Source organism: Metarhizium brunneum, chromosome 1 (assembly GCF_013426205.1).
Source record: "Metarhizium brunneum chromosome 1, complete sequence".
Lineage (NCBI taxonomy): Eukaryota > Fungi > Ascomycota > Sordariomycetes > Hypocreales > Clavicipitaceae > Metarhizium > Metarhizium brunneum.
The window spans coordinates 7,130,308-7,153,011 of record NC_089422.1 but is presented as its reverse complement, the minus strand read 5'-3'; the positions used below and the strand labels follow the sequence as shown (position 1 = coordinate 7,153,011).

General features: G+C 54.0%; 8 protein-coding genes across 8 annotated transcripts; 5 read left to right on the top strand and 3 right to left on the bottom strand.

The window, feature by feature from the left end:
- Window positions 1–825: 825 nt before the first annotated feature.
- Window positions 826–3,246, top strand: oca2 (Serine/threonine-protein kinase oca2; the record flags this gene model as incomplete). The annotated part of the gene is made up of 3 exons (XM_014692884.1): window positions 826–1,110; window positions 1,186–2,518; window positions 2,579–3,246. The coding sequence occupies 3 exons, from the start codon at window positions 826–828 to the stop codon at window positions 3,244–3,246; spliced, it is 2,286 nt and encodes a 761-aa protein (XP_014548370.1).
- Window positions 3,247–3,951: 705 nt separating this feature from the next.
- On the top strand, window positions 3,952–4,511 carry hsp10 (heat shock protein; the record flags this gene model as incomplete). Its single annotated transcript, XM_014692885.2, has 4 exons — window positions 3,952–4,002; window positions 4,045–4,272; window positions 4,333–4,391; window positions 4,487–4,511. The coding sequence occupies 4 exons, from the start codon at window positions 3,952–3,954 to the stop codon at window positions 4,509–4,511; spliced, it is 363 nt and encodes a 120-aa protein (XP_014548371.2).
- Window positions 4,512–5,530: 1,019 nt separating this feature from the next.
- Window positions 5,531–6,690, top strand: G6M90_00g021770 (uncharacterized protein; the record flags this gene model as incomplete). Its single annotated transcript, XM_014692886.1, has 2 exons — window positions 5,531–5,702; window positions 5,780–6,690. The coding sequence occupies 2 exons, from the start codon at window positions 5,531–5,533 to the stop codon at window positions 6,688–6,690; spliced, it is 1,083 nt and encodes a 360-aa protein (XP_014548372.1).
- Window positions 6,691–7,813: 1,123 nt separating this feature from the next.
- On the top strand, window positions 7,814–8,802 carry ypt2 (GTP-binding protein ypt2; the record flags this gene model as incomplete). Its single annotated transcript, XM_014692887.1, has 3 exons — window positions 7,814–7,843; window positions 8,024–8,291; window positions 8,489–8,802. The coding sequence occupies 3 exons, from the start codon at window positions 7,814–7,816 to the stop codon at window positions 8,800–8,802; spliced, it is 612 nt and encodes a 203-aa protein (XP_014548373.1).
- Window positions 8,803–9,461: 659 nt separating this feature from the next.
- G6M90_00g021750 (uncharacterized protein) lies at window positions 9,462–10,641 on the bottom strand (the record flags this gene model as incomplete). Its single annotated transcript, XM_014692888.1, has 2 exons — window positions 9,462–10,180; window positions 10,257–10,641. The coding sequence occupies 2 exons, from the start codon at window positions 10,639–10,641 to the stop codon at window positions 9,462–9,464; spliced, it is 1,104 nt and encodes a 367-aa protein (XP_014548374.1).
- A 552-nt stretch (window positions 10,642–11,193) lies between these two features.
- On the top strand, window positions 11,194–13,657 carry AFG2 (ATPase family protein; the record flags this gene model as incomplete). Its single annotated transcript, XM_014692889.1, has 3 exons — window positions 11,194–11,629; window positions 11,731–12,788; window positions 12,887–13,657. The coding sequence occupies 3 exons, from the start codon at window positions 11,194–11,196 to the stop codon at window positions 13,655–13,657; spliced, it is 2,265 nt and encodes a 754-aa protein (XP_014548375.1).
- A 932-nt stretch (window positions 13,658–14,589) lies between these two features.
- Ppp4r3b (Serine/threonine-protein phosphatase 4 regulatory subunit 3B) lies at window positions 14,590–18,368 on the bottom strand (the record flags this gene model as incomplete). The annotated part of the gene is made up of 6 exons (XM_014692890.1): window positions 14,590–15,461; window positions 15,523–16,886; window positions 16,952–17,036; window positions 17,103–17,214; window positions 17,307–18,107; window positions 18,279–18,368. 6 exons carry the CDS (start codon window positions 18,366–18,368, stop codon window positions 14,590–14,592), a joined length of 3,324 nt encoding a protein of 1,107 aa, XP_014548376.1.
- A 2,979-nt stretch (window positions 18,369–21,347) lies between these two features.
- denD_0 (D-erythronate dehydrogenase) lies at window positions 21,348–22,374 on the bottom strand (the record flags this gene model as incomplete). The annotated part of the gene is made up of 2 exons (XM_014692891.1): window positions 21,348–22,048; window positions 22,107–22,374. The coding sequence occupies 2 exons, from the start codon at window positions 22,372–22,374 to the stop codon at window positions 21,348–21,350; spliced, it is 969 nt and encodes a 322-aa protein (XP_014548377.1).
- Between the last annotated feature and the right edge of the window lie 330 nt (window positions 22,375–22,704).

Below are 22,704 nucleotides of genomic sequence, written 5' to 3'. Positions count from 1 at the left end.
GCGAAACGCGACGACTGCATCTTGGCTGGTGTACTTTGTACGACCAAACTGATTCAGACCGGCCCATCATCCTGCAGCAAATTCGCTGATGAATGATGGCCATCCGGAGCAGAAGGCTGACGGCTCTTCGCATCGGCTTCCACCAGAATGTTACTCCCGGCTCCGGCGTGCCTTTAGTTTACCCCCTTCCCTGTTGTAGTTGCCTTGTCCTTGCGGCCTGTGTCGCTCCTTCCTGCAACCACCAAACTGTCAACTCGTACCTCGTACTTGCCTACTCTTCATCTGTAGCATGATGGAGCGCTTGAACATTTTGCCCCACCGCCAGCTTCTTTCCCACTCGCGCTAGCTAAGGCATCGCCGTGCAGTCCCCCAAAGAAGCGAAAACATCACATTGCTTCGCTTTCCTCTTTCCTATTCCTTTCAACCTCTCCTAAAGTCCTGCGACAACCAGGCACGCCTCGGACCGGTTCTAGCTTCCCCATCAGGCTCTGCTCGTTACCATCTCATGGCTTCCCAATCCCCCAACCAGGGGCATCATCACCATCCAGACACCGCCGGTACGTCAATGCATCTTTTCCCCGACTCTTCCGGATTCAGTACCCCTCCGTGCAAGTGTGTTTGTGATCTCTTGCGCCTTCTCCCCCGCGCAGCCTGGTGCTGTCTGGTTGCATCTGCGGGTGCAACATTGATCCAATCCAATCGACTCCGGTTTGCAGGCTGAATTCCGCGACATGACTGCCTGCTCTCTGCGTCGCTTTGCCGCCACTGACTTTTGCAATTCATCCCGTTGCGCCGCTTTCCAAAACAACTCGCTGACCTTGCATTATGCTACCAACAGCCCCAGAGCCATCGCAGACGACTGCGAATGCTCCGGGCGACGTCTCTGAACCCAAGGATGATGCTCCGGCAGTTCGCTTTGCCTCTTCCATAGAGGAAATCTCGCCATCCGCTGCAGCCCCCGCCACGAGCCAAGACCAACAAGACTATAGCTTCTCCGAGGTTGCTGCTGACGAGCTTAAATCATTTACCAAATCTCTGCAAGGTCGCCCTCTTCAAGAGAGGCGTATGAATACGTTCCAATTCGAGGCCTTTTCTCTCCCCCCATCCAGAGTAAGTCCATCTATCCCTATGCGCTGTCGGCGGTTGAATCTTTGTGTCACACAAATCTGACATAAAACCAATAAGGTTCCGTCCCGGGAAGACGAGTCGGCGGATTCAACGAGACTCCCAACACCCAATTCTTCCAGCTTCCATTCGCCCCATGGCAGCCCAAGGCTCTCTGCGTTGGCGTCCCCGCCTCTTACACCCGCCGGTTCGGGCCCGTCCATAGTGTCTGAGAAGAGAATTTCCAGAGGACCATCCGACAAGGGTCCTAGCTCTGGCGACCCCCAGATAATCACTCCTCAGGCCTCGTCTTCGCACGATAGGTCTCCTGTGGTTGAGGAGCGCAAGCAACTTACTCACCGACCTGCTTCTTCGGACAATGTTATGAGACGCTCCTCCTCTGTTGAGGACCACAGGTCTCATAGAAGGGGCATGTTTGGTGTCGGCGCTGGCTCCGTTCCCGTCTCTCGAGAGTCCAGCCCGTCGCGAAGCTCCGCGTCCAACTTCTATTCAAAGCCTGTCACACCTGGCGGGGACGCAAATGATCCATACGCCAAAGGAAAGCGACCTCCACAGCAATCGCACCCTACACGACACACAATTGACCCTCGCTTTGTCTTTTCCAGGAAGAAGAAGCATGGATCCCCAGGCAGCTCAAAGACGAGCCTAACTGATAAGCGTGCTTCAGGCGTGTTTGGCAAAAGCGACGAACATCTCACTGTCGAGGGTGCAGGAGCTGGTTCTGGCCACACTCCACAAGGGTCTATGGCGGATTTGAAGCGGTTTTTCAGAATGTCTGGCCATAACCAACATCACCACCACAAGAAGAGGGATCAATCCCCTGCCTCAGGCACCAGAACACCTCCTACGTCTCGATCTGCGAACCAGCAACTTCCCTTCAGTGACGACCACGGTCTATCGTCAAGATATGGCAAGCTTGGCAAGGTTCTTGGCGCCGGTGCCGGAGGATCAGTCAGATTAATGCGACGCAAGGAGGACAACACGGTTTTCGCAGTCAAAGAGTTCAGGGCCAGACATAGCTACGAGACGGAGAAGGAATATAACAAAAAGGTCACTGCCGAATTTTGCGTCGGTTCAACGCTCCATCATGGAAATATTATTGAGACTCTGGACATTCTCCAGGAGAAGGGCCGATGGTTCGAAGTCATGGAATATGCGCCATTTGATCTATTTGCCATTGTCATGACGGGCAGAATGAGTCGAGAGGAAATCCGATGTTGCTTCTTACAGATTTTAAACGGTGTCACCTACCTGCACAGCGTGGGACTGGCACATCGGGATTTGAAGCTGGACAATGTTGTCGTCAGTGATAAGGGTATCATGAAGATTATTGATTTTGGCAGTGCCCATGTCTTCAAGTATCCCTTTGAGAACGGCACTGTTTCTGCCAAAGGTATGTTTGGACTTGTAGCCGAAATTTATGTCATGCCGGTATACTAAGTTCATATTCTAGGCATTGTTGGCTCTGACCCATATCTGGCTCCAGAAGTTTATGACGTGAAGGAGTATGATGCAGCGGCTGTAGACATTTGGTCACTGGCCATCATTTTCTGTTGCATGACTTTGCGGCGCTTCCCTTGGAAGATTCCGAGAATGACAGATAACTCTTTCAAGCTTTTTGCAGCCGATCCCACTCCCGGACACGACCCGACAAAACTCATTACGCACTCTAAATCAACTGGGAACTTGTCCAGCACAGTAGCTAGGGAGTTCTTGACGGACGAGGATTTGAAAGAAAAAGGTCATCGCAATCACTCTCACCATTCACACCACCAAGGTCATGGCCACTCGCATGGAAAGGAAAACGCAGAAGCTCCATCTACGGCAGAATCCCACAGCCAGCAGGCTCAGAACCAAGGCGCCGCAGGAGAACGCAAGGAAATTATACGCGGCCCTTGGAGAATTCTCAGATTGTTGCCGCGAGAAAGTCGCCACATCGTTCATCGTATGCTCGACCTTGACCCCAAGACTCGTGCTAAGATGGACGAAATTTTGAGCGAGTCGTGGGTTGCAGATACTGTTATATGCCAACAGCTGGAGAATGGTGAAGTCATCCCTGCCGAGGACCATACGCACGTGCTCGAGCCGCCCGCCTCCCAGCAGCAGCAATCTAAGACATAATGGATTTAAATTTATGAGAAGGATCATTGCAATTGTAGAAACTAGGGCATATTTGGATAATACCTCAACTCATGTGGCGTTTTTTTTTTCTGGATACAGGGGCCGGATCTCTGACAAGTTGGCTGGAGTATTGATTTTGCATACCACGAGAACAAACCATAAGAAGCATGAAGTGATGGCACTGATATGTGGGAAAGAGGAGTATAACCGACTTACAGGTGTGCCTCGGGGCATGTTGCCTAAGTCAGGAGCAATAAAATAGCAATAGATATGTAGTTGAACAGTTGTTATCAATAGTTTGATATTTGGGTAAGTTTTCAATGAAACTGGGCTTCATGAGCAATCTGAGCAGTTGCTACGTCATAATTCTACGCCGAGTGGTCGCTGGGTTAACTCGGTTGAAGAATCGCGGGTCGCCGGAACCGGGGAAATCAGGAGCCGGGGCATGTGGCTGCCAGCTCAGAAAAAAAATTGCTGACTTTCTCGAAGCTGTTGGAAGAAAGAGCTCCACTTGACTTCAACAGCGATCATCAACTTCGGAACCCCTTTCATCATCAACAATTGCTTCTCTTACGGACCCGGTGCACTTTGCGGACCTTAACTAATTCTAATTACAATGGTATGTATCATGCCCTATGACTGAACCAGCACCCGCGTAGTGTCTCAGCAACCGTTGTGGCCGTTAACGCGCTGGAGCTGGCAACTATGTCGGCAATGGCCGGGACAAAGCTCTCAAAGGGTTCACGCATCTCCAATGTAGGACCCAAGGACTAATGTGTGCTTTCTCTTCACACGTAGGCTACTTCAATTCGATCCATCCGAGCCCTCGCTCCTCTCCTGGACCGCGTCCTCGTCCAGCGCATCAAGGCCGAGACCAAGACTGCCAGCGGCATCTTCCTTCCCGAGTCCAGCGTCGAGAAGTTGAATGAGGCCAAGGTTCTGGCCGTTGGCCCTGGGGCTATGGACAAGGAGGGAAACCGCCTGCCCATGGGCGTCACCGTTGGCGACCGTGTCTTGATCCCCTCTGTAGGTCTCGTCTGGACAAGTTTGCCGAAGAGCTTTGAAAGAACTAACTGGTGTTTGTAGTTTGGCGGCTCACCTGTCAAGGCTGGCGAGGAGGAGTACCAGCTGTTCCGTGACAGCGAGTAAGTTGGCCCTGCATGTTTTTTTTGTTCCTTTGATGTGACAACATGGGCTTTGAAAGAAGGAAGTGACTAATGTGTTGTGGCGCACGACGTAGAATTCTGGCCAAGATCAACGAGTAAAAAGCACCATATCCGCCAACGAATAGCACGGCTGTACCATATACTGTACCATAGGGAACAAAAGACGGTCACAAAGTGGGATAGAAGAATGGCAACCTCCTTGCAAGGGCTAGGGAGAGGAGCAGAATTTGGGGTGGATATGAATCATGTGGATGATTTGTGCGGTCGTGCTGAAGAATGCACGAAAAAGGGGGATATCGCTGGTTTTGGAAGGAAGTAGTACATTCAATCTCCACTCATGGCCTTGTACGGAGACTCGCTCTGCATGTTTGAATTTGCGATGAAACAAGTGCCTTCTTGATATGTAATTTGGTGGCTAAACCTTGTGCTCAAGCATGAATTGTAGGTCAAAGGCGCGATAGGCTGGCGGCAACGACTGGGGGCGTGGAGCGGCAAAGCCTGGTCAAATTTAAAAAACGTGCGGCCCTGTCCCGGGGAGCAGTAAACAACAGGGAATGATTGGCCCTGGGGCGCCGCTACGAGGGCGACTACGTACCTGGGATTCTGTACCTTTGAACTTTAAACCATGTATTTCACGCAATAACTGGTTTTTCGCTTGGCTGCATACATGCATCTTGCAGCTGAACATGCGATTCCCCTTGATGCTATTTCCCCTCCGAGGAGCCCCTGGAAGAGGCAGGTCTGTTCCTGGCCCCCTGGACAATATTCGTCCGTAGTCGCGATTTGGAGAGGCACCCGCGACTGATGATTGGTTTCTGATGGCATGGATTCACAGCGGCTATTCGATTTTGATACAGATCTTGTTCACCGCGTATGCGGCAATTATGTGCAATGCCTTGGTTCGAGCTAGGACTACGGAGTACCAGTTTGGCTTTTTTGTTTGGGCCGGCGGATGGAGTATATAACTTCGCCATTGTCCGCCCGGTAATCTTGGACATGAGGCTCGTCACTCGTCCATTCATTCCTTCATTGACATTCCATTCATTCCATTCCTTTATATCTCTGACCTTTTTCTCTCCTTTCTTTCTCTTCATTTCGCGTAGATCGCCCAATTCAGCATGAAGTTCGGAGTCTTGGTGCTCGCTTCGGCGGCAAGTGCTCACACGCTCTTTACCACGCTCTATGTCAACGGGGAAAACCAGGGTGACGGGACCTGTGTGCGAATGCCGCACGACAGCTCGACGGCCAACGGCCCGATATACCCCATTACGGGAGACGACATGTCCTGTGGTAGGTCTGCCCGTGCTTCTTCTGCTTCGCCACGTAGCTGGTCGCTCTTGTTCTGACGCATCGTGTGTGTTTTACAGGGCGTGACGGCAACAAAGCCGTCGCCTATACTTGTCCCGCGCCGCACAATGCCACGCTGACGTTCAAGTTCCGCGAGTGGACTGACGGCACCCGACCTGGGGTCATTGCGCCGGAGCACAAGGGCCCTTGCTCGGTGTACCTGAAGAAGATGGACGACATGTACGCCGACAACGCTGCCGCCGGGCCGGGCTGGTTCAAGGTGTGGGAGGACGGCTACGACGCCGGCTCGGGCCAGTGGTGCGTGGACAAGCTCATCGAGAAGGAGGGCCTTCTCTCGGTGCGTCTGCCCGAGGGCCTGCCGGCGGGCTACTACCTCGTGCGTCCGGAGATCCTGGCCCTGCACAACGCTCCTCAGGGGGATCCGCAGTTTTATCTCGGCTGCGCGCAGATCTACGTGCAGGAGGGGCCCGACGGCCCTCTGCGCATACCGGATGAGGCCAACGTGTCGATACCGGGACACGTGTCTGCGGACACGCCTGGCCTGACGTACAACATCTACAAAAAGTCGCAGGGCGAGTATCCGATTCCGGGGCCGAAAGTGTTTATCCCAGAGGCCAAGTCGTTCTCGCCCAGTCCGGGCAACCAGACAGAAGGCGCCATCCCCAAGGACTGCGTCGTCAAGAACGCAAATTGGTGCGCCAAGCCGCTGCCGGGCTTTTCGAACGAGGACGGCTGCTGGGCGTCGGTGGAGAACTGTTGGAGTCAGGACCAGGCGTGCTGGAACTCTGTAACTCCCAGCGGCGACGTCAACTGCAAGACGTGGCAGGAGTATTGTACGCAGTCGGAGACGCGGTGCAACTCGGGGGACTATGCCAAGGGCCCCGTGGAGTTCAAGGGCGAGGACACGATGCCGGATTTGCCAGGCAAGGCTCTCGGGATGTGGAATGATGTTTTCACGGCGACGGGGTAGATGTGATGGGAATTTTCTCTTCTTGTATACACAATAGTGCAGCTGGCCTGCGTTTCACACGCCAAGGAAGCCGGCTGAACGGCCGCCCATGAGTATGAATGAGTTACGTATGTATGTATGTATGTATGTATTGACCGTCGAGCTCTGAATGCGTCTCTGGACACGGATTGACGTCGAATGGGGCCATGGACTGATTATCGTAGAGCCATTGTGGGATAGAGCGGGGGGAGGATGTGCCAAGCACATGGCGGAGTCGAGCCGACCAGAATCGGCACAGCTGGTCCAGGTTCGCACGCCGTCATCTGGAATCCTTCAGCAGTGCCAGCAAGCCAGGCGGCGCATCGGGGCTTCAAACGTTCCACGTTCCATGTTGCAAGCTGGACGTCGATGCATGTGGCAACCCCCAATGCCAGAGCGCAGGCCTCGTCCGCAAACCGAGACTGTGTCGGCGCTCTTGCCCCCTCTCGTTCCATGTCTCTTTTTGTAGAACCTCGAATGCCTCTTTGTTCCTCCGCCCCCTCCAAGTGCCGCACGTTACGCTGGCATTGAGTATTGATGAATCAGCCTCTGCGAGAAAGACCAGTTGATCGAAACCTGCTTGTCTTTCGTCTCTCGCACAAACGTTTATTAGTCCCCCCTCCCCCCATCAATCAATCAAGCCCATCGAGCCCATCGACACGGGCAAGTGACAAGTACCCAGCTGCATAGTACTGCCAAGTACTGTCTAGTGCTGTACCTGCTATCAGGTACTAGGTACCTCTACTTGGTAGTAGGTAGACCTTGGCTCCTTAGCAGGCAGCACCCAAACCTAACAAAGTCCCGGCTTGACGTAATCATTACATCCAGGTACCCTATAACAACTCGGACGCCTCGAAACCCGGCCGCCACCCCAAAACTGGTTGAACCACATCACCGCCACTAAACGCCCCTGCCTCGTCTCGGCCTGCTGTTCCCCTTTCCTCCCCCAGCCGAGCATCTCGCAACTCACAACTTTGCATCTCGCCCGTCGCACCACACACTCTGGCTGGCCATTACAGCCGACAGCCCTCGTCGTCCTCGTCACCCGCGTCACCGCCCCCTGCCGACACTCCGCGAGACGCTTCACCGCTCGTAATCTGTCACCATGGTGAACAATCGCAACTACGACTTCCTGGTACGTCGCCCCAATCCCCATCAACTCTCCGACTCGGCCCGGCGCATTTTGCTGTCTGCCGCCACGACGGACCCTCGGAAGCCAGTACATGTTTGCAATTTCAACCTGGCGCGGCTGAGCAATTGTGGCCATTCTGCATGCCCGTCACATCGACGCGTACTGACCTGCTCCCCGGTGTAGATTAAGCTGTTGCTAATAGGCGACTCCGGCGTCGGAAAGTCCTGCTGCTTGCTGCGCTTCAGCGAGGACTCCTTCACCCCGTCATTCATCACCACCATTGGCATCGATTTCAAGATTCGAACTATTGAGCTCGATGGGAAGCGCGTCAAGCTGCAGATATGGGACACTGCCGGCCAAGAGCGATTCCGCACCATTACCACGGCCTACTACCGCGGTGCCATGGGCATTCTGCTAGTCTACGACGTCACCGACGAGCGATCGTTCAACAGTATGGCCCCCCCTTCCCCCTTGTCATGATTCTTTTGCTGGCCCGTCTCTACCTGCAATATTGGGAAAGGGATCCGAGAGCTCTGGGAGCCTTCTTGAGGAACCGTCCCTGTTCAACAAACCCCAAGCGTCACCAAAACGCCACCGGACACAGCGAAGCCTGACCCAAGATGGAAGCTGACAATTCGTTTTCTCCAGATATCCGAACCTGGTTCCAAAATGTTGAACAACATGCCACCGAAGGTGTCAACAGGATCTTGATTGGTAACAAGTGCGACTGGGAGGACAAGCGAGTAGTATCAACAGAGCAGGGCCAGGCTTTGGCCGACGAGCTCGGCATCCCGTTTCTCGAGGTCTCGGCGAAGAGCAATATCAACATCGACAAAGCCTTCTACAGTTTGGCCGCCGATATCAAGAAGCGTCTCATCGATAGCTCCAAGAACGACCAAGCGACCGGTACCGGCGTCAACGTTGGTGATAAGACCGACGCAGGTGGCAGCAAGTGTTGCTAGTTGTCCACACATGACAACGAGAGTGTCGGCGTCTTTCCTGCGGGTGTGCAAGCACAGATACGGACACAGACACAAGACGCAAACAGATTTTACTAAACAAACAAACAAACCAGCCCGCTTAGACGAATGTTTTCAAGGCGGAAACGAAAGTCTCTATTTATCGAGCCCCGGATGTCACACGTGTATGGGACAGAGAAGGGGAATATGTTTCTGAGGCGGATGGGCTATACTAAACGATTTCTAGACCCGTGTCACTGTGTTCCGCCTCTCCCACCAACTGTCTTTCTAGAAGAGTAAATGTGGTCAGGAGTTTTTTTTTTTTGTTGGTATTTTGGTCTGGGTTCTAATGCGAGGCTTTGTCCACCCCGCCGTTGTTTCACGGTGTCGCTTGAAGGGTTGGGGGATCTTGATACCTGTGTCAGAGGAACTGCCGTGCATGAAGGCGCGAGGAGTAATATCCAAAACAATGACTGCATGCGATTGTTCCCCAGGTGGACACTCATAATGTTGCGGGCGAGCCGGTGAACACTATAAACAAGAAGGGGGAGGAAGGCGGGCAAAGGATCGGAAGCAAAGTGCGTGGAGGATACAGATGGGGGGGAGAAGACAAGACACGGCAAGGTTGGGGAGGGGGAAAGCTCAGTGAATAGTGCGGGCGGCTACCAGTTTATTATTGACGCATGAACTATATTTCTTCTCGTTGCCTGTGCATCCCCCGGTCCGGCCGTGAGGGTTCTTTGATTCCAGTGCCGGTGAAAGCGACGCGCCTCTGCGTCGTTGGCGCAAACCACGACAAACCGACTCTTGAGCCTTTCCCGGACATCAATATCCCGCTGCGTGCGCGGCTGCACGTCGGCGCCGGGGGAACTCCCATGGGATGATGCCCTGCCCGTAGCTCGCTCCGCCGGCTCGGCCTGCAGCTCCTGCGGCGGACACACCTTCCACCCGCAGCCCCTCGACAGGCCATCCTCGACAATGTGCGCGGCCAGGTCGCCGGCCGTCAGCGTCGGGGGGTACACGTGGACCAGCACCGCCGGCGGCTTCTCCCCGTGGCCGAGGCCGCCCACGGCGCCGGCCAGCCTCTGCGCCCACTTGTTGCCCCCGGATGCGCGTCGTCTCTGCGCGTCCACGGTCCGCTGCGTCCCGGAGGTTACCGTGTACGTTTCTAATTCCGCGGCCGGGTCCTCGCCCGCGGGCGACGTCAGGTGTCTCGGCGTGGAGCTCTCCCAGAGGCCGCCCGGGGAGCGGATTTTGTAATGGGCGAGTTTGTGCAGGCGGAGGAGGCGGTCGCGATAGGATATTGCCGCTGTGGAGGTGGAGAATGATATGTGATAGCGGCCGAGGGGCTCGAGGGTCGTGGGATTCCGTTGTTGCTGGACTGGTGTGTTTTTTTCGGGGTCAGAGAGTCGGATGCTTTTGCGTGTGTGTATTTTTGGGGACGATGGGGTGCGTACCTTTCTTGATGACGCTTTGCCAGGAGGAGAGATCGCTGGGCGCGAGGCGGTAGAAGTCGCTGGCGTTGAGGTGAGGGCTCAGGCCGTGGAGGATGAGCATGAGGCGGGAGTCGGGTTTGGGAGATGTGGTGTCGAGGGAGGCGGGTGAGGATGCTGGGTCGGCTGCGGAAGGTGTTTGTGGCTGTCGGTTTTTGAGGCTTTCAATGAGGGACGTGCCGCCGCTGTGGATGGTGTCTTGTTGGTTTGGCGGACTGGCTCGTTTCTTGAGGAGAGGCCATTGGGGGTCGGCTTGGGTCGGGGTTGTGGATGAGAGGTTGCGGCTTGCGATGGAGGATGAGGGCGGGAGGGCGGCCGCGGTGCGACGAAGCCCTTGGGGTCGAATCATTGGTGTGGTGTTGAGGGTGTTTGTGCCATTGGGGATCGGAGGATTGCGACGATGTGGTCTTGACGCGCGACGACGGTTAAAGCTCAAGAAAGGCTGGATGAAGCTTGATGGGCGGAATGGAGAATGGGGCGCTGAGCATGGGTGGGACCCTTGTTTTTCTGAGGACGTCACTTCCCTCTTTTTCTTATAAAAAAAAAGAGGCCAGCCAAACCCCACTATGGGTGTATGTAAGTTGGGCATGTTGCTCGTGACTATTCCACCTTGCTTCCTGGGGATGGCGTTCAACGTAACATGATTGCGGTGCGAGAGATTGAATCTGTGCATGGATCAAGTTTGAATACTCTTTAGCAGCGAAACATTAACAACCTCCCTCGACGCTGGCGGCCTCGCACCAAAAGAGTGGTTCCAGAATCCCGACGGCACTTGTATGAAATTTCAACGCTTCACTTCACAACCTGCAACCTACCAGTTCACAAAACTCGCCGACTCCAGCAATCGCTCGTTCCCGGCGCAAATCACACAAGTCGAATCCGAACCTGCCCTTCGCCTTCCATGGTAAAAAAAAGCATCGACGCAAAAGTGCGTCCGCTCGCCAACCCGGCCCTCGAAAAGGCGAGCCTCCTCGGCGCCGCCCGCCTCTACGTCAGCAAGGAATCCCTCATCGCGCTCACCAATGGCCTGGAAAACGGCAGGCCATGCGTCGTCGAGAAGCTGGAGGACCAGGCGCAGGGCCCGGTCAGGAGGGAAGCCTCGCTGTGGATTCTGCCCGAGAAGAACCTCAGCCCCAACGTGGTCATGATGACGAGGGCGTTTCAGGACGCGACGGGCTTCAGGATTGGCGACCAGGTGCGCATCTCGCTGCTGGAGAGCATGCCGGACGTGGACGAGGTGGTTGTGCAGGACGTGAGTGAGGAGCAGCAGCAGGCCAAGGACGGCCGCGGCGCAAGGCATGCCGCCTGTTGGGAGTTTTCGTTGAGTCTGTCCATGGGTGGGTTTCTTTTCCTTTCTGTTCTCTTTTGTGTGTGTGTGTGTGTTCCTTGTCGTTGAACAAAACCGGCTTGTGTTGGCTGACTGAACTGCGGAATGTAGAGCGTGCCGACCTGATTTTCCCGGGCATGGTGTTTGAAGGCGTCAATATCAACAAGCTGCGGCGCACGTTCAAAGTCGTCTCGGTCAACTCGCACACAAACAACGTTGCCAAGTTCAGCATTTCCTCATCGACGATCCGCATCCTGGCAGAGGGAGATGACTCCGCCGCTGCAGATGAATCAGAAGCCTTCACGGGCGGTGAGTTGGCCGTCACCGGCGTGCCTGGCCTCGCCTCGCAAATCAGCACCATCAACCGCTTCCTCAAGGGGTTCACTCGGCAGTTCTGGGTCAAGGATGAGCGAGAGTCGTGCGCCTTTGTCATCCACGGCGGACACGGCACGGGCAAGACCTTTATCCTGCAAAAGATTGCCGATACAAGATGGGGGCGGCCGTTCTGGATCAAACCCCCTGACAAGCTGGCCGCCATTCGGGAAACGTTCAAGCAAGCACACACCCTCCAACCGAGCGTGATCCTCATTGACGGCCTAGAAGACCTCATTTCCAAGGACAGATCGAACCGGGACTCAGTCATCGACGTCATCGGCGAAGAGCTCGACGCCCTGTCCGCCGAAGCCAGAGCCCGCAACGCCCTCCCTCAGGTCGTCGTCATCGCCACATGTCTGGACTACATGACCGACGTGCCTGCCAAGCTCCAGAAACGCTCCCGTTTCAGAGAGAACATTGCTCTCCCCATCCCCAGAGCCAGCGAACGTCTCGAGATTCTCAACTTCTTCGACCCGCCGGTTCACCCCGCCGAGAAGAGGGCGTGTCTGGACAGCGTGGCGCAAAAGACGCATGCCTACAATGGCGACGATTTAGCAAACCTGGTTTTGAACGCCAAGAAGATTCTCGGCAACAGGCTCGACGAGGAGGGTCTCGATCCCTGTACGGCGGGAGAACAATTCCTCTCCAAGGACGATATGGAGCAGGCATTGAGGATCACGAGGCCCACGGCCATGCACGACATCAATCTGAAGCCGCCGACGATTCATTGGCAGGATGTAGGCGGGCAAGAGAGTCTCAAGAAGGTCCTAAACCGCATGATTAAAAACACCAAGGTTCGTCGCTATCCCCTCCCCCTTTATTACCAAGCAGCCGTCGTCATCTCTCTACCACACACCACAACTACATCCACTAACAAACCAACCATCTACAGAACACCAACCCCTCAAGCCGACACGTCCTCCGCAACCCTCCAAAGGGCCTCCTCCTCTACGGGCCGCCGGGCTGTTCCAAAACGCTCTCCGCGCAGGCCATGGCCACCGAGTCCGGGTTCAACTTCTTCGCCGTCAAGGGCGCCGAGCTGCTCAACATGTACGTGGGCGAGTCGGAGCGCGCCGTCCGCACGCTGTTCGAGCGGGCGCGCGCCGCCTCCCCGTCCATCATCTTCTTCGACGAAATCGACTCCATCGGCGGCCAGCGCGGCCCGGGCTCCTCCCCGTCGTCGGGCGGCTCCCGCTCCACCGGCGCCGTCAACATGCTCACCACGCTGCTCACCGAGATGGACGGCTTCGAGGCGCTGACGGGCGTCCTCGTCCTCGCCGCCACCAACCGCCCCGAGGCGATGGACCCGGCGCTCATGCGGCCCGGCCGCTTCGACCAGGTCCTCTACGTCGGCCCGCCCGACCACGCGGCGCGCGAGGCCGTCTTCGGCGTGCACCTCAGGGGGCTGGCCCTCGCCGACGACGTCGACGTAAGGGAGGCCGCGAGGCTGGCCGACGGCTACTCCGGCGCCGAGATCAAGGCCATTTGCAACGAGGCCGGGCTGGCGGTGCTGGACCGCTACGACGACGACGAGACGGGCACGGCCAAGCTGGAGATTGGCATGGATGACTTGGTCGCCGCCATGGAGAGAACACCCAGGAATATTACGAGTTTCATGATTAGCGGGTATGAGAATTGGTCAAGACAGTTTAGACGCAAGTAGACAAGGGGAGGGGGATTTGTGAAGGGAAAAAACAAAGCTGTGCCTATGACGAAACCTCATCATCAGTCTCGCATCTGCGACAACGAGCTACATTTTACGGCTGGGTTTTGCCGCCATGCGACAATTACATACATCTAGGAGCACCCATGGGAATCTGGCCAAATGGCATTTTCACGGTGCAGGTTTATACATTTATGCAAGATCTTTCTTCTTCTTTCCGCTTCCATAACACACACATCACCTTGCTTGCAGTAGAACTGTGAGGCATCATCATAGCCAATGACTTGTCCATTGTCCGTCGTTGTCGTCGTCCAGACCGAGGGTACGTATTCATTCATTTCGCCCCCCAGCATGTCCTTTGCGCTACCCGTCGTATCCAGCCCTTCATTATATATGATACATTAGGAGCTGCAGCATATCCGCCAAATGTCCTCGAGCTCCCCCCTGAATGCCTGTCTCCAAATTTGCGTGATCGCCATTGCAGGTAATGTAATTTCACGCCAGCTCTTGCCAAATGTCCGTTCATGTTTATAGCTGAGAAAGGGGAAGGAAGGGAGAAAAAAAAGGGAGAAGAAGAAAAGAAGAACCAAAAATTGAAAACCCCTTGTCCCTCAATTCCAGTCCTTGTCACCAAGCCCCCCCCCCCCGCGTCTAAGTTCTTAGCAAAACTCAATCTAGATCGCTGGTATTCTGCCATTCCCCAAGATCGTCTCTGAGGTAAAATATTGCGACCAACCCCATGATAAGTGTGCACTCATAGGTCAGCTTGATAACGCCGCGTGGCCTCTCATTGCCGTTGCCGACCGTTCCCGATACGGCCATGCCGATTTGACTCTCATGCAGGCGAGGAAAAAAAAAAAGACGTCAATCAACCGTCCCGTACGCCGTCGCCGAAAAAGGAAGCAAAAATGGACAAATAACCCATGTACCAGTTATGACTCCTCATCTGGCCTTGATCCCCCCCCTGTCCTCACTGCCGTCGATAGGCTTATGGCAATCTTGCCATTTCCAGAGCCGCCCCCAAACGGCTTTCGTTTAGGGGTCATCCGCGAACCCGTCGCGAAATTCGACTCGGACGAACTACTGTTCCGGCGTTTGTTATGCATGAGCTTCCCTATCTCATCCTCTTCATCCTCTTCGCGGCGGCGTTTTTCGGACAATCGTTCAGGCGGTGATGCAACAGACGGGAGGCTGGGTCTTCTGGTGGCTGCCGACTCCTCTGGGCCATTATTGGCCTTTGTAGCAGTGTCACCTTCCGTGTTGGAATTTTCATCGCTCTCTTCATCCGATGGGTAGTCGACAAGAGGTTTGGAAGGTGTTAGGGGTCCATTGCTGGGCAAGATCTTGTCGCGCACATCTGGGCGGTGCTCCTCATCATCATCTTCAGGGTCTGAGGTGTTCCAGTACTCTTCTTCGCTTGGGTCCACAGTGATATGCTCCATCAACCTCGTATGGGGAGGGGGTTTCCGGGCCATTTCGTCGTTTTCCTCTAGGAAGTAGTCCATATTGGCGGTGTATCCTTGGGTCTGGTCGTATCGCTGAATCATGTCCTTGAAAGTCGTCAAGTAGCTCAAACTGGTCATGAGGTCCCTATGGTTCGCAACCAGATATTTTACCAAGTCCCTCAGATTCTCCTTCTTGATGAATTCAAACAGCTCTAGGCATGCCGAGCTTAGCAGATTGTCTCTTGGCAAAGTTTCTGCAAGAACTTCCAGCGCAGGGCCCAAGGCCTGCTTCTCGACGACTTGCTTGATATAGAATTCCTCTTGCATTCCAATGATGTTACGGAAGAACCGTATGGCAACTATGCATGTTAGTACACATTCTATGTCGCCAAATTACCCGATCGACATCAAGCATCTTACCTAGTCGCAAATACTTCTCTGGGTTTTTGAGAAGCCGTGAAACACGCTGAATGATGTTATGATTCATGACGAAATATCGGCTGAATCGATGATGCTGACGGATAAAGAAACATGAAATTTCGACGAGATATGTGAACATGGAGGCTTGCTGTACTGAAAATTCCAAACCCGTCTTGTTATCGAGTTCCAACAACGGCTTAAAAAGCTTCAGCACAGATCGTTCATAGAACCGAGTGAGGAAGAGTTCCTGTTGAGGGTCCGCCGCCGGTTGAGGCCGGGGCCGGCCAGGAAATTCACCATTCATACGGGCGAACTCTGGTCCTGGCGGAGGGATTCCCTGATCTAGGAGGACCTTGAGAGCCTCTGAGATTTGGGACTTGACACCCAAGTCAACCTCTACAAGAAGGAGTTCAATCAATGAGTCAACCAGTGATGGTGTATTTTCATGCATCTGGCGATAAATTGTCTGTCGAATCATTTGCGGGTCATGGTCAATAATGGAGACCAAGATATCGGTGGCGCCGACTCGAACTGCAACGTCTCCGTGTTTCAACCCGAAGTGGATGACTTGGAGCAGGCCGTGAGCAATGAAGTTGTTATAAAGGGACTGCCTCGCTGGAGGTTGGATATTCTTTGCAATGGCGCAGCACTGTTGGATGAACAGAACAGCGTCCTTCCTCTTCTTCTGATCAGGTCGTCGAATATTGAATATACCGAAAAGTTCGTTCAAAAATTCGGAATTTGACTGCAGATGTTGGAGGATATCAACCTGGTTAAAGAAAATCAACGAGTTCAGAACCGAAAAGGTTGGGTCATCGAGAATCCGTGCAAGAACAACATCTTTGAGATACTGAAGCCGGTATGTCTGATGAATCTTTTGCCGCGTCTGCTCGTCTTCAATCCGGACAACCTCCTTGTATCGGCCTTGGTTATCAAGCCAGTGTCGATGATTGGCTTTGTGGCTAGGAAAATCAGGGTCGTATTCCAAGGCACCGACTACACCAAGGACACATTCGTCTGATACAGCGTGCTCAATGATGGTTGTGTCGTTCAAGAGGATGATTGTCTTCATGATGTTGCAGAGTCGATGGAGGTCGGGTAGACTCTCGAGGTCCTCAGCCATTTCAACCAAGGGAATCAACTTCCCAATGTAGTCATCCGCCATGATGAACTTGGCAAGCGCGTCGCGACCGTTGGCACTCGAGCTCATGAAACGCATGCCGGATTCGATTTCGGGCAGGTTGCCCAGTTCCGCGGCAGGGAGGCTGATTGTCGCGGGGACCTCGATGGCCAAATCGTCTGAAAGCCCGTCGTCGCCAGCAATTGTATTCTGGAACGTTTGCTGCACATTGCTCACAAATCGCCTGATCAAAGTTAGTCATCAAGTTAACAGCATGGGGGGGAAAGTGTCCAGGGCATTATTTCGAACCATATCAGAGCACATCCTTCGGCCTCCTGGAAGCTGAGAGCCATGTCCACTCCACTTCCGGGTTCTTGCCACACGATGAGGGTTTCTGACGAGACGGGAATCCCATTAGCATGACGTCTGCGATGAGCGTATTGACGGTTCAACAACAAACCTTGCTGCTTTTGGAATCCATCCTCTTTTTGAATCTTGGTCTCTAGGAGTAGTCGGTTTGGCTGGTCCTCAGACTCAACGATGACTCGTGGATCCTTCTGCCCATCTTCGGTCTGTGCGGTGAGAGGAGATGGTCAGCCCAATTTCATGATAACCAAGCAAGCAGTCGCGACAGTTGGCAAGATTCGCAAATTTAAACACATACAGTCGCAAAGGCTGCGGTGCAAAAGCCTGTGCCGCGATCGAACCAATCATTGTCACGCAATTCGTAGACCTTGACGCGCTTCTTATCCGTCGCCTGATGAGGCACCTGCTGTGCCATCATCACCGGCTCGGAGTCCGCCTCCGTGGCGAGCGGCCTATACGTAGCAGCCAAGTCCGGGGCAATGTCGAGATGCTGCTGGAGGGAGAGTTCGGGCAGCGGAGTCTCGTGGCTCAGGATCGTAAGCGCCGCCACGGTTCTGTTCTGTTGCGCGCCTGGAGAGCAGGACGCACACGCGACTACGGCGACGGGAGGAGGGGCAGGCTGTTGGGGGAGGGTGCGGTCTGCCGGGTCGCTGGGTCGCCGGGTCGAAAAAGGAGATGAGAGATGGCCAATGTTCTCGGGCGGCCGCGTGGGGAGGGGTTTGATGAAGGCGAGGCCGCGAGGTTGCGAATGTCGGATGGGTTGGCGAGTTAACCGCCAGCGAGCATTCGGCTGCGATGCCTGCTTGCGCCACGCAAATGCCGCCGCAGGCGACCACCGGTCGGGGCTCGGGTCGGGCTGGGCTGTCGACAACAGCAGGAGCGAACGGGACCGCAGCGCAGGGCACGAGATGACGGCGAGGTGCGCAGCGTGCGACAGCAAGGCTGCGGAGAGGGAGAGTTCCGAGCTGATGACGATGAGGTGAGGGTTTGGTGCAAGGACAGGGACAGAGACAAAGGACAAAGCCGATGGGTTGGATGTCCAAGTGGGCAAAGCGCGTGACCGCACGGCGACGACGGGCTTGGGCAGTTGAAAGTTGTGCTGGGCTCAGATCAATGTCTTGCTGGGGATGCGTGGGCCAGCGTGGCCCGCCTACGGAGGCCGGAGACGCCACTCAGGAAGGGCCAGTGGCAGCCAGCGCGACACAAAGACTGCGCAGCCCAGTCGTCGGTACTTTACCAACAGCGTTTGTTTCCGGTAGAGCCCGCGTACTGTAGACTTGTCCGCTGTGTACCTCGGTAGTACTTGTCCTCGGTGCTTGTCCTCGGTGCCGTCCCTTGGGCTCTTATCGTTATCGTCCATCATCTATCGCTCCTGCCTCACAATGGGGCCACGGGCCAGGGGGGCCCCAGGAGCCGAGCGCCTGGGCCAGTTGCCAACCAGGTGCTCCTGCACCCGCAGACTACAGACGAATGACTGGCCAGCACTAGCTGAAGAGCGCCAAGGGCCGGATGGATGGCGGCGTGCGGCGTGTGGCTGATGTAAAACTTTTTCAACATGGAGCAGTCACGTGATCAGTCTCTGCGTCATCGCCATCCAATGGCGTGTAAGTCAGGACGGTCTTTTTCCAACATTCAACTTGACTCAAGGGTGAGACTACGCTCAACAAATCTCAGCCAAATCACATGTCTCCCCCTTTTATTCCCTGCAGAAACTACTTCTTCTTCCTTCTGCCTCTCAATCCAACAGCCTGAAAAGCCGGACTGCTGCTAAAGATGCCGTGTCAACGAGCGAGTCATCAGCCGGGCCCTTTATCTAGTAGGTTCAACAAGCCAGGCCTTTTTATCTAGAAGTTTCAAACTAGGATATAAGGTTCGAATTAGAAGCTAGCTAGCAAACCTACTAGCTACGACATTTCTGCGCAATGAAAAGACCAATCCCATTCCGTGCGATCCACGGCTGCCAATCATGACAGCTGGTACTTCCAAAAGAGACACCTGCAAAACGAGACGAAGCCGTGGATAACCGCCTGGAGTTGGTGCTCAAAATGGCACGCAAAGGCAATGACCTGTTGCAAGATTCTAGATCGCATGACGTTTCAAGGCTAAATCAGCATAACCGTACGTCAAATAGTTCCGGACACATTGGTCGATTGGTCAGTCTATGAAAATTTTATTTTCTCGTACCGTAACTATTAGTCTGAGCCCCTGTCAACATCACTCGAACTGTGTTACTCATTATGAGGCATGCGAGAAAAGCGTCTCGGGTATGGGTCATCTAGAGAGCATGTTCCAATTCTGCCTGCAAGTGTTTAGATTCGTACATCCGGTTTCCCCGCTCGCTGTCAACTGAAATCAAGCAATACTCCGCCTGACTATACGTATAAACAACGCGCAAGATGGCGGGGTAGTCGTAGTTGTGCTGATTTCGGCCGATCTTCTGGTACACCTTGGCGAGTCACTGTCAGCCGATGGCAACAAGCCCTGTATCCAAGGTCTGGCATTTTCTCGTCCGCATGTAGTATACTCTGTGTTACTTCAAGAAAACTTTCCCCTGATGAAATGAGTGTCGCCAGGGTAAAAGGTAAGATTGGACAGTACAACAGGGTAGTGAGTTGATGTGTGGAGTGCTGAGACCCTGGTGAGAACTGCTGAGACGAATACATTATCGCAGCCGAGAAGTTGCGTCTAACGTCATACAAGGCCCTCAAGTTATCCATAGAATAGACTGACGAGACTGACTGAAATCTGGACTTTATGTCGATCTGTCATGTTGTTACTACGTCCGCGCGTAAGCTTCGTTATGGTTTCACATAGTTCCTTTCTTCCGGCCTTATGTCTCACACACGGTAACTTGTAATATTTACAGGCCAAGTTCTTCGGACCCATTCAAGGCAGTAGTTGCCTGTCCCAATATTCAACGCCATTTCGAGACTAAAAACTAACGTTACCGGACCCGACAATCTGTCATCGGAACCCGCTCCGTGAGAGTAGCAAAATTGTCCGATTGGATAAACTTGCGCCTCATTTATTGTTCGCTCGTCTCGTTCTTTTTTTTTCTCATGGCGATGATACCTTTTCCACAGCCGTATTCACGAAAACGACGTCTTTGAGAAAAACCTCGACAACCCTGATATATCTTGTCAACTCATGATACGGTGCGTGTTGTGTGACACCACGTTTATTCCAAGACGGTCGCGGCAAAAAAAAAAACTACTAATTAGTATGTCTCAAGTCATCCTACTTCGACCAACTGCCGATTCAAAACAGGGGACTTGGGATCAACAAGCTCCGCCTTGGTACACAATAAAAAAAAGGTCCAAGTGAACCGTTCGTCTGGGATTCTCGCCCCGTCCCTGTCTCCCTTTTCCCCCCACCCTGCATACCACCAAGCGTGCCGTCCGCCGGGACATTGTTCCAGAATGAATAGGGCTGAAGGGGTTCAAAGCCGGCCTGGCTCAAAAGACGTCGGAATGGGAGGCAGGTGCCAGCCGCGATACAAGCTCCTCGCGGTTTGGTCCGGAGCATTCCACATCATAAGCCCACAGTAGGATAGTAGATACAGACTTTGAAGATGACGAACCATACGGTCTTGGAGCATATCAAACCTACCATAAGTCATGTTGTCTTCATTTATACATTAAAATGTTCCATTATAGTCGAAACATTGCTCAAATAGTCGGTGGAAAACAGAGGACTTTGTTCTCTAGCGCCATCATCTTGCTCAAAGGGAGAGACCAGTGGAACTCGTCGGCTAAGCGCTCATACGGGGCAAGATCGTCAAAAAGTCGGTCTAATACAGACCGAATGATCTAGTATCTTCCCTTCACTTCCCCAAAAAAGTAAAACAAACAATGCCAATGAATTCGTTCAAGGCGAAACTCGCCGCCGACATCGCGCAGCCACTTCGGTGTTGTGTCCGCTCCGCAACGTCAGTCCGTCAGCTGGATTATCAGAGGTTGGCAGAGATTCGTGAAGCGACCAAGAAGACGGTGCAGCTGATTCTTCAAGGGGTCAATGGCTTTGATGAGTAGTCGTTTAGAAGGTGTATTGAATGCGGCGTGGCAAAGTGTAATATCGACGCCGCACTAAACAGATAGTAGAAGAAGACATTGAGGGAGAAGGCTGACAAGGGGCCGCTCACGACGTTAATCGGCAAGGGCACACAAGCGATGCAGAGGGCTATTGAGGGGCACATGATTTGTATGGAATCGGCTGCAAAGGCCCAGTACTTTTTCCTTTAAGAGCTTGGGCCGGCGTGATACCGAGTAATCCGCCCACGGCACTCGAAGCCATCGTGTCTCATATATACTATTGCCTACTGAGGCTAAGCAAACGACAACTAGGCAGGCCCCAAAGACTCAAGTTCTCGTTTAAAGTCCATGACAATATCGTCAAACGAGTCATCCCTCTTGAACCCCAATCCCAACGCCTTGGTGTTGTCAAACTTTGTCGGCCACGAGTACAATATCCCCTTCAACTTGTCATCGTCCTCCTCCATCAACAACTCCAACTTGTCTTCTCCGCCTACCCTCGCTAAAGAATCCATCATATCCTGCACACAAACACCCATCCCGGGCGCGTTCAAAACCCGATTATACACGGGCAGCGCATCCCTCGGCAGGGTCAACGCATGAAGAAGATTGCCCACGAGGGTTCTTGGCGAACATAGCCAGTGCCTGAAGGCGCGGTCCCTTAGGGGAATGGTACACGGCAGACCCTGCATCGGCTCGCGAATCATGCCGGACAAGAAGCTTGAAGCGGCCGCTGTAGGTTTGCCCGGTCTCACCGAGATGGTGGGAAGCCGGAGAACAAGGCCGTTTATGAAGCCCAGGCGGGTGTATTCGTTGATGAGGTATTCGCACATCATTTTCTCCGCGCCGTAGGAAGATTGCGGCGTAGGGTGCACGGATTCATCTACCGGCTCGGCAAACTCGCCGCCGTACACGGCCTGGCTGGATGTGAAGATTGTTCGCACGCCGGGACAGGTCTGGCGGAGGGCGTCGAGGAGGGCGCGGGTTGCGTCGAAGTTGACCCTCATGCCTTGCAGGTCAGTATGCAAGACCAAGTTTTTTCTGCACTCGGCAAGTCTAAGATTTACCTAGCTCAAAGTCCGCCTCGGCACCAGCCGACATGATGCCATGAAGGACGTAGACAGCATCCAAATCATCATCCACAACGCTGGAAGAGCCGGTAAGCAAGTCCACTTTGATACACTTTGCATTATCCGGAAACCTGACTCCCTTGGGGACCGGGGGCTCCACGACATCCGTCAGAATGACCGTGTAAGTGCCCTTGTCGTCATTGAGAAGGGCCTTGGCGACGAGCTGGCCGATGAAGCCGGCAGCACCAGTTACAAGGACACGCATAATGACTGGATCTGGGTTGACAGCAGCAGGCTTAAAAAGTATCGGTGAGCAGGAATGATTCGGTCCCAGGCCTGGTATTTGGCTTTAGACACTCCCTCGAGTTGATTCCGTCATGATTCCCAGAGTTCGGGGTTGTGTCCGCAATGCCCGCCCCCGCGATGCGGCCCCACATTTGTCTCCGATCGGCGATATTCCAGGACATGGGCCGGCAATCCATTCAACGCACGTAATTTGTTGCTCGGTAATAGGCGAAACGAATGCGGAGCACCTTGGGTAGGTAGCTGGCATTAACTGCAGTATTGCTTATGAGCATCGTCAACTATGGGTGTT